The 10,529-nt window shown below is 47.8% G+C and overlaps 1 protein-coding gene across 1 annotated transcript; it reads right to left on the minus strand.

The window, feature by feature from the left end:
• Positions 1 to 4,916: 4,916 nt before the first annotated feature.
• LOC123126097 (dual specificity protein kinase splA-like) lies at positions 4,917 to 6,563 on the minus strand. Its single transcript, XM_044546498.1, has 2 exons — positions 5,459 to 6,563; positions 4,917 to 5,354 (listed from the first exon to the last, which is right to left on the minus strand). Exons 1-2 carry the CDS (start codon positions 6,520 to 6,522, stop codon positions 5,306 to 5,308), a joined length of 1,113 nt encoding a protein of 370 aa, XP_044402433.1. The 5' UTR covers positions 6,523 to 6,563; the 3' UTR covers positions 4,917 to 5,305.
• Between the last annotated feature and the right edge of the window lie 3,966 nt (positions 6,564 to 10,529).

Consider the following 10,529-nt stretch of genomic DNA (forward strand, 5'->3'; position numbering starts at 1 on the left):
TTGAAAAAGGGATCGAACCACAGACAATGAACTGGCCAGACCGTTGCGGGACTTGGTTCTTCGGGGCTGGCGGAAAATTGGACCCTGTATCCGGGAGGTGCATTCGGACGAACGAGCTTTTGAGAATACCAGTCAAGAAAATTCAGCTATATATCGATGCAGCGCAGGAAGGGACGTTCGTTCCAGACAGAGAGAACGACGAGCTCACAATGGCCCTCGGGAATCATGAGCACCCTGGACGGACACGAGGCACGCCAGGCTCCATTCCGTGGAAGGCTGGTTTTCCGGACGTAGGCGGTTATAAAAGCCAGGAGAGGAGGAAAAAAATGGAGCAGACCCAAATTCAGAAGCTGCACGAAAGGGTTCAAGCGCTAGAGGAACGAGACGGCAATCGACATGCCGAAACTACCCCTGAAGCTACCCTGCCATCTCAGCGGAGAAGCAGCGTGGCTTCCACCGAGATGCTTCAGCCGGAGCATGTCTTGACGGCTCCTGCTAGCTACCCCATGGATGCTATCACGGAGTCTCAACATTGCCACCTTATGGCGCAATGGCAGAACTTCAAAGTCAAGGCGGCTGTTGGCTCTGTTTTACCTCCTGAACCCGGCGCAACCTACCACTGCCGGCCGATTCCAGAAGGATATGCTAGGGTGATGGTGGGTGAAATAATGGAGGGATTTGAGGACCTCCAGCTTGACCACCCTACCGGTGAAGGGGAGACTCGGCTGGGTTTAGCTCTGAAGACTCCGTGCCTATGGCGGAAGGAGCTCATTAACCTTCCGAACTGGACGCCTCCGGCGAGTAAGGGCACTCCGCCGCCTCCTCCTCCGGCGAGTGATCAGGGCACTCAGCCTCCTTCTCCGGCGCGTGGCGGCACTCCGCCTCCTCCTCCAGCGAGTGATCAGGGCACTCAGCCTCCTTCTCCGGCGCGTGGCGGCACTCCGCCTCCTTCTCGGCCTGCGCCGGCGTGCCAGAGCAGCCAGCCTCCTCCTTCTCCGCCTCGTCAGCAAGGGCGGAAGAGACACGCCACCGCTCCAGCTGCTCCGGCGCGTCGTAGTCCTTCTCCTTCGCCTCGTAAGCAAGGAAAGAAGACAGCCGCAGCCGCTCCGTCTACTCTGCCGGCGTCTTGCAGTACAGCTGCCAGAGGCGGGAGGCAATACAGATTCGGTCCTTCTCTGAAGACTCCAGAGAAGTTACCATACGAGAGGACCGAGGAGGAAACCAGGAAGATCGTGCGAACCGAAGTGACGAACTTCTTTGAAGGGGTGAAAGCAAAGAAACATCCACCTCCGGAGGAGAAGGTAGATCCGGTGAAAGCGAAGCGCACTCTGGTTGCCCTGACAAAACCACCAAAGTCTCCGCCGAAAGGCAACTATGAGTGCATTATTGCAAAGACATTTGCCGAAGCGGAGCGGTCGGGAAGTACTGTCAGTGATCAAAGGTTAAAAGAACGACGAGATGGGAAAAAATTGCCCAGCTCGGCAAACAAGCAAACCAATCGTGCCCCCGCTCAAGGTGTCTAGCGACATCGTCGCTAATGATCCGAGGATGGTGCCCGGTTATAGCAAAATTGGAGATTACCTGCCCGACGATGTACATTATGAAATCATGGAGGTGGACGAACACAAATACCATTACGGGAAGCCTCTCGTCAAAGATGAAAGATCTCTAACAACGATGATGCGAAGATTACATGATTGGTACATGAAAACCTGCAGAGAGTCTGATGGGATGAATCCTTTGACGCTGAGAGTTAAACCGGAGCATGACCTCGTTGGAATTGAACTGCTGAATGTTCCATTTGAGGAGTTCTTCCAGTTTTTCAATCAAAAGGCCCTCGATAAATCAACGATCACTTGCTACTGTCTGTAAGTAGTACTACTTCTGTCATTAAGTCTCTCTATATAGGTCAGCTCTTTCATTGCATGTATTTATAATTATCCTCACTATATTATGCAGATTGAAGATCGCCGAATTGAAGAAAAGACAAATCGGTGATATTGGGTTCATTAACACAAATCTCATAGATGCATATACGGTTGAAAAACATGCCAAAGAAGCCGAGGCCAACTTGCTACGATCGTTGGTATTAAATCAAAACAAAGATATAATACTCTTTCCTTACAACTTCAAGTGAGTGTTACTGTCTTGTGCATATTCGGTTTCCCTTATTAGTCCAGGTTATGGTAATGTAATTGATGACTTATGCATGCATGCGCAGCTTCCACTATATTCTCCTAGAGATTAAGCTTGAGCAGGGAGTAGTAACCGTCTTAGACTCGAGACGAAAAGATCCCCAGGACTATGCGGACATGACTCAAATGCTCGAGAAGTAAGTTAAATCGATCATTATCCACCATATCAGCAACTTTGTTCATTTCCTGATATCAAGTAATTGTTTTCTTTGTCTGGCAGGGTTTGGAGAAAATTCACCACAAAAGCTCCGGGACTGCCGAAGAAGCTGCAATTTAGACACCCGAAAGTAAGTACTATAGTAGCATGTTCCGCACATCTCCTAGTGATTCAAGCGCTAGTTTCATCAATACCATTTAGCATGCTTGCTTATCAGTTAGATTGACCTCTATTTCTTGTAAAGTGGTTGTGGCAGGAACAAGGGAATGATTTCTGTGGATACTACGTTTGCGAGTCTATCCGCCACACGACCTGTGAGCGGGGCTACTCTGACGAACAATATGAAGTGCGTAAGCAATAATATTCACAATTTTATTTTATTACCATCATTTGTGTCGAGTTTCATTTATTCATATATATATGTATTGACCCCCTTCTTCAAATTAGATCTTTCGGATGCGGGATGAACTCCTAGCACCAGATCGTATGCGAGCAATTCAAGAGGAATTGGCGGCATTCTTCCTTGACCACGTGATCGCTGAAAACGGAGAATACTATGTGGACCCTGTGTTCTTACAATTTAATTAGGAGATTATATTGTAAGAGATAATTATTGTATATATGTAGCCGGTAGTGTCAGATAGATATACGAGAACTTGTTGTTCGACCAATCTCTCGGAGAAGGAGAGGTGGTCGATATCACTTCTCTCTGTATGCATATGTTCATGACGATCTTCTGTTTCCTTCATTTGCTTACTAGCTAGCGTGTCTAGTCCTCTCCATACGTATATAGTACGTAGCGTCGACCAAGCACGGAGATAAGAGAGGACACTTCTCTCTATTAATTAGCTAGCTAACACAATATATGAAACACCTAAATTAACCCCCCAAAACCCCCCAACCCCCCCCCCCTTTCAAAAAAAAACAAAAACCCCAGCCCCTGAAATGCTGACGCGTGGATGCCTATTGGTCCCGGTTGGTGACACCAACCGGGACAAAAGGCCCTGCCTATTGGTCCCGGTTGGTGTCACCAACCGGGACCAAAGGCCCCCCTGCCTGGGCTGGCAGCAGCGGCCACGTGGAGGACCTTCTGTCCCGATTCATGTAAGAACCGGGACTAAAGGGTTAGGGCTTTAGTAACGATCCTTTAGTCCCGGTTCGAAAACCGGGACAAAAGGCCCTTACCAACCGGGTTAAAAGCCCCTTTTTCTACTAGTGGACGAGTATGTCCATATGAACGAGTCCACGTGCCTAGACTCCATGTATAGGTTCTGCAAGGCTATGATTGCAGTGTTTGACCCTGAGTACTTGAGAGAGCCAAATGCTGCAGATACAGCCCGCTTGTTGGCGATGAATGCCAGCAGGGACTTCTTGGGGATGCTTGGTAGCATAGACTGTATGCGCTAGGAGTGGACGAACTGCCCTTCTGCTTGGCAGGGGCAATGTAGGGGGCATGTCAAAGCTTGCACCGTCATACTCGAGCCCGTGGCTTCACAAGATATATGGATTTGGCACTCTTTCTTCGGCATGGCCGGATCTCACAGCGGGCGGCCGACCCAAACAGACAAAAAACGGACAAAGTGCACATCCATTTGGGTCGGCGCGTTGGAGTTGCTCTAAGGTTACTGGAGCGATTCACTATGAATGACTTTGGGGATAAACACTTTATGAAACCAGTCAATTGCAATATTTTGATTCCAAGCCTTGCAAAATCTCTACAAATTGTCTATACGTATCTTACCTAGGTAGATAGTGGGTACCACATACAGAGAAAATAATATATTTAATTGCTTGTGATGTTAGCTAAGCCTCTCCAATAACTCAGATGTTAGATTCTACAAGGGGCACAAATACCTTCATCTTTACCTTTTTTTGTATCATTTTTTAATCATTTAAGCTTATTTTGAACTTGTTATTGAAACATATTTACACCCTTCTACCAAATGCTCATGAAGAACCTTCTTATACTTCATGCCCAAGATCCTTGACATATCCATGTGAAAGGATCTCGATCTCAGACGTGTGAAATTTTGTATGCAAATCTGAATGGTCCTTTATTAAAATATTTACAACGACCTTCTAAAACGACCACGGTGGGGGACATTCGCTTGTATCCGACTATGTGGAGTTTTGGCTGGTCAGAGGGTTGGACCTGGCGGGGTGATACAAAATCATGGCACGACATGCAAAAATATGGGGTGGGGGGGGGGGACTCTTTGCCGACTCGAAATTGCAATAAGGCAGACAAATTTCGGAGTTGACAAGGGGGGAGGGGGGTAAGAGTGGTCATGATGTTCTAAGGCAGCTTTCTATTGTTGTCTGCCAAACGGGGCTAAATGATGTCTCTTTGACTAATTTCACTTTTTGATGGATCTCAAAGAAATTGACGGTACAGATAGACCAGGGACGTCCAATTGCGAGAAGATGCTTCTTCGACACCGAGATATTTAACTTTCGGTCAAAATATCTTAGCAATTTCCGTGTAGACACAAGAACTTAAACATGTTTAAAAAATCAAATATTTCATCAAACTCAAATGAATGTTTCGGTCCTTCGGCCCAAAGACAAACTGAAATGCGGCTGTGGCTGAAATATTTCTCAGACTGAAAGTTAAAACAATCAACCTGACCACACTCTCCTCATACTGCCCAATAAAGGTGTTGCATGGCTCCATGCATGCTGCAGCTCACACTTCTCTGCTTAAGCATAGCATGCCATGCATGTCCCAGGCTACGACCAATACGTGTTTTATTTTTTAGACTGAAAAAACACGCTATAACTTGGACGCAGTAAAGTAGTAGTACATGGTCATTAGATTTCATCAACCCTAGTCTCTATTTGTACTGGCTAGAGTGGGCAATTCTTCCATTCATCACACTCCAGCTGTTCAGCACAGATGCATGCATGCAGCAGTCTTTGGAGACCTAGTTGTTCGACTAGAGTGGATGACATGTCATGAGAGCCACTCCTCGTCCCATCCTCTCATCTCTCCTATCTCCATACTGCAAAAACCAAAACCAAAAATCAACATCCCTGATTATTAAACAATTTTTTGCACCTTAATTTGGGTACAACAACCAACTTTGCATCAGTCTAGCTAGCTTACCATGGGAAGGAGACGTCTTCGCCGTAGTACACATCACCCAGATGCATCCCCGGGACGTCCACTGAGTCTGTCTGGTGAGCCGCCGCAGCGCCGTCGTCGAGGAGCGTGCTCCACCACGCCGACGTGGCCAGGTTCAGCGTGTCGCTCCACTCGATGTCGTGTTGCTCCCCAACCGAGTAGATCGCCGCCATCTCCTCCTCATCCAGCACCCGGTGTAGCGACGGCGAAGTGTTCTCGACGGTGGCGGATGCCACGTCCTGGCTCGCCATCGTCGTCGCTGGCGGAGAGGAGTAGACCGAGTAGGAGGAGGCAGGCGAGGGTTGTTGGAGCAACGGAGGAGGATCAAAGAAGCTAGAAGCAGTGTTGTTCTTGGCATCTTCGCCAGAAACGTCCCCGCCGAAGCCTTGGAAGCTCAGGTTAAGCCCAAGTGGCTGCGTAGGCAGCGGCAGCAAGTGATCTAGAGCATCAACCATGGGAACCATGGGTGCAGCTGGTGGTGTGTGGTAAGAGAGGAGTGGGGATGAGTAATATGAGCAACTACTGTTTGTTGCTGTGGAGTGTGCAAATGGGTAATCTGAGAAGGAACCATATGAGCTCATGCTGGGTGCACTACAAGCTAGCCTATGATCTTGCACTACCTGGACCTCTTGCTGATGCTGAAATTCTTGCACAAGTTGTTGATGTTGCTGCTGCTCCTTGGCTTCTCTCATGGAGGCTCTGTGGATCTTGAGAGCCGTGACGATCTCTCGCCTGGCCTCCGCCATGTTGAGTAGCCTCTCCTGGTATGGCCTGCTTGTGTGCAGCCTCCTCCTCACTTGCTTCTTGTGTGGCTGCTGCTGCTGCTGTAGAGATGGTGGTGTGGTTTGGGGCGCTTGTTGCTCTTCTTGCTGCGGCTTGGTGCCCATGGTGATGCGATGGTGGTCTTTGGATCTCGTTGTAGATGACGAGCTGAGGTGCTTCACAAGGCTCCTAATGTAAGCCCCCGAGAGGTGTGGCTCCTCTTGCTTGTTGTTGTTGGTCTTTGAAGAGGAGCAAGTGGTAGGAGCTAGGCGCTGGTTCCTCATCTCTTTGCTTCTCTCTTTCTAGCTTGGTGAGATAGATTCTCTTTTTTTGCTAAGGGAACAGGATGCGTATGGGAGGGTAGGGAGAGGGTGATGGGGATGATATATATAGGGTGGTACAAGAAAAGTCATGTGTAGTTTGTTAGGATGCCATGTTATCCTCTTGGCAATGCATGTCATATGGTCTTAAGATAGTAGGTAGGTTGGCAGATAGTGTAGCTAGAACTAGCAGCACACCACTGTGGGTCATCGTTTTGGTACTTGAAGAACATTGACTCATACCCATGTCTAGAGAAAGTCCCCCCCACATCTCAGGGATAAATGTTTAAAATGTACTGGTATTCAAGGTCAAAGATGTCTAGATGTATGGTAACATTGGAGGACAACGCTGTTTAATAATATTACAACAACAGAAAGGTTCTGTCTGCATACAATTTGACTGAGGTTTTCTTATTTCAAAGGATGGGGCGTGGGCGTTGGGTTGTAGCGGGAGGAAATCACATCATGAAGAATAAGAGGAACAATGCGCATTGGAAGGTTGAAAATGAAGGACACACTGTGCCAAAATCTTCAAAACAAAAAAAAATCAAGCAACTGAGGATTTGGTGGTCCTAATCAATTGTGTTGCATGTTTAAATTTTGTTGCAGTTTTGCTACATTTAAGTTATATGAGATCCCCCCACCAAAAAATAGGGTTAATTATTCTTTTGCCCTCAGTGGTGTCCATGTGCTCAGTTTTGCCCTCAGATGCGAATTGTGCTCAGTTTTGCCCCTAGTCCATGCACAGCTACTATGACGAGGCCAGACGGCCAGATTTGAGTCCATTCCGTCTGCCGGCGTTAGTGCTTGTGGGTCCGGAGCTTACACGTGGGACCGCGTGGACGTGGGTCCGGAGCTGACATGTGGGCCCGTGCAACAAAATCCCCAAATCATTCGTAGGATTCTAGCCGGCCAAATCTACGCCCACTCTGCCCATCCGCCGGCCGGCCGTCCTGCGCCGCCGCCGCCACCTGCGCCGCAGCCAGCACCTGCCCCGCCACCAGCTGCACGGCCTGCTCCGCCGCTACCGTCCTGCGCCGACGCTCCACCGCTACCTGCGACGCCACGGGTGGGGCGCCCGCCACTTGCTCGACCCGTGGCGCGGCCTCCTTCCGTGCGCCCGGCCAGAGCGCTCAAAGGTGGGGGGCTACTGGAGCTATTTGAACTAGGAGGAAGAACCCCAGGGCGAAATGGCGAGCAGCGGCGACCCCGGAGTATTTGGCGAGGCAGGCATCGGGCCGGAGATCCGCCGCGTCCTGTTTAGATTGAGCTTAGTTGTGCATTTGAACAGTCAATTCGAGTAGGTTTGCCCAATTAGTGTGCTGATTGCGTCTCTGTTTTTCGTCGGTTAGGATGGAGTTGCGGTTTGCTTTCTTGGTGCACATTAGAAGGGACCGGTACATGTTCGATGCAAAGGACAAGAAGAAATACCAAGGAGGTTTCGATTATCGGTTGCCAATGGCTAGTAATTGGAGTTTCAGACAATTTGGGAAGGTAATTTGTAGCCAATATCCTTGGGGTTTGCTTGATGAAGTGGTATACAAATACTATGATGGGGAAAAGAAATGGGTGACAGTTAGTAATGATGAAGAGCTGGCTACCATGTTTGCTAGGCATAAAGAGAAAGATAATTTTCATGTGAGGCTGCAAATTGATGTGCTTGAGCAGGCATTTGGACCTAGGATGACGGGTGCAACATCTCGGGGAGAACCAAGTCGTCGTAATGGCATCTCTAGCCAGAACAGTTTAGTTGGTGCACGGCGCCGTGGTGGCTCGACAAGTGTGGGCAACGGCAGTAGGGTCCCCCTTAAAGTGGGCCTGATGACTACAATTCTGGGGTTGATGAAGAGAAGCTATATTCGGATGTTATTCAGAATTTACGACGGGCACCACGGGCTGAAAACCAAGATGAGGCTCACAATGCAGTCCGTGTGGATGATGACGCGGTGGGTGAGGACGAAGACCTTGCAGTTGTTGAATGGGACCCTTTCAACCCTCATATGGAAGAAGATACCGTTTTTGCACCCATGACTGAGTGTAGAAATGCATTTGTGACATACTGCATCAAGGTTGACAAGAGCGATCAAGTACATTACAGAGTGCACTGTCCGACTGAGGATGGTCCATGGAGACTGCTCGCATCTAAAATGCGAAATACCACTAATGTTCAGGTCAAAGTGAACCCTTTTAAGCACACATGCCAGGAATCAACCCTTAAGAAGGATACAATCAGTAGAGCCAAGTCAAGATGGGTGGCAGAAGAAGTAAAGAAATGGGTGAAAGAAAACCAGCAAGTGGGTCCAAAGGAATTGCAGAAGAACATCAAAGATAAGTTCAAGATAGATTTACCATACATGAGGTTGTTCAATGGTAAACAACATGCTATGGATTCTATTTATGGTAACTAGCAGGAAAGTTTTCAATTGTTGTATTCATTCAAAGGTGAAGTGGAGAGGACCAATCCAGGTAGTATTGTAGATATTGACCACCACACCGTGAAGTACACATTCAGGGGAGTGACAAGGACCAAGGAATGCTTTAGGAGGGTTTTTGTCTGCTTTGAGGCTTGTCGCTGAGGTTTTTTGGCAGGCTGCAGGCCTTATTTGGCTATTGATGCCACTTTTCTCACAGGGAGGTTTAAAGGACAATTAGTAGCAACTTGTGCAGTTGATGCACACAGTTTTGTATTTCTAGTTGCCTACGGTGTGCTGGAGACAGAGTCTGAGGAGAGCTGGACTTGGTTTTTGCATAATCTGCGCCGGGCTATTGCACATCCCAATGGGTTGGTCATTCATACAGATTCCTGCAAAGGTTTAGAAGTGGCCGTGGACAATGTGTTCCCTGGAGTAGAGCATAGGGAATGCATGCGTCACCTTGCTGCAAATTTCATGAAGAAATTCAAAGGAAAGGTGTATACCGACAATTTATGGCCAACATCTTTGACTTGCAGTGTGAAGAAGCACAACTACCACTTGAGGCAGTTATACCTGAATCCCAAAGTGAAAGAATACTTGGAAACACACCACTCCAAGTTACGGGCCAGAAGCCAATTCAGTGAACTGAGCAAAGTTGACTATGTACACAATAATCTAGCAGAGTTTTTCAACTCAACGATCCGGAAACTAAAGGGTCATTATGTGGTGGATTTGCTTCACAAGATAAGGATAGAATACATGTAGAAATTTCATTATCGTGCAGGAATAGCTGAGGCAAAATTCATGGGCCACATTATCATCCCTGCCGTGATGAATGAACTGAAGCAGAAAATAACAAGCTTAGAAATGAACATGACTCTTTGCTCGGGTACCACAGCAGAGATATCATATTTGGATAAAGAGAAGAGAGAATGGAGATATCCAGTGGATTTAGAAGCTAGAACTTGCAGTTGTAGGCAATGGCAGATAACTGTGTTGCCATGCATTCATGCCTTGTTTTTCATCACTTCTCTCCCAAGTCCAGCAGGGAACATATAACAGTATGTGCATGATTACTACTCTGTTGCAAGGTTCAAAGCCACATATGCTTATGCCTTGCCTGCTATGGAGGGAAAACAACAATGGGACATGGTGGACCCTGGATTCAAGCTTTGCACTCCAGTTCTGAAGAGAGCAGCAGGTAGACCAAGGAAGAGTCGAATCAGAACTCGCAGCAAAGGAGCTGGACTTGGAGCGAGGAAGCGTAAGTGCACAAGGTGTGGTGGGTCTGGTCATTTCGGTAAGTATTGTGATAACATAGTAGATCCAGCGTTCGGAGAGAGTTTCGATGAAGGCTTCGATGAAAATGTTGGTCAGCAGCCGGTTGCCTCAACAGATGATGAAAATGATGGTCAACAGCCGGCTGCATCAGATGAGGATTTTGACGAGGTTCCAAATGATGATGGTCAACAGCCGCATGATTTTGACGATGATCCAAAATATCCTCCAAATAATGATTCAAGTGAGGCTCCAAATGGTGATCCAAGTGAGGCTCCA

Source organism: Triticum aestivum, chromosome 5D, assembly GCF_018294505.1.
Source record: "Triticum aestivum cultivar Chinese Spring chromosome 5D, IWGSC CS RefSeq v2.1, whole genome shotgun sequence".
Classification (NCBI taxonomy): domain Eukaryota; kingdom Viridiplantae; phylum Streptophyta; class Magnoliopsida; order Poales; family Poaceae; genus Triticum; species Triticum aestivum.

Excerpts from the sequence above, each read along its gene's own strand:
- LOC123126097 (XM_044546498.1), bottom strand. The coding sequence starts at position 6,522 with ATGAGGAACCAGCGCCTAGCTCCTACCACTTGCTCCTCTTCAAAGACC. Across the intron at positions 5,355-5,458 it reads GAAGACGTCTCCTTCCCATG|TATGGAGATAGGAGAGATGA; the intron begins GTAAGCTAGCTA and ends TGGTTTTTGCAG.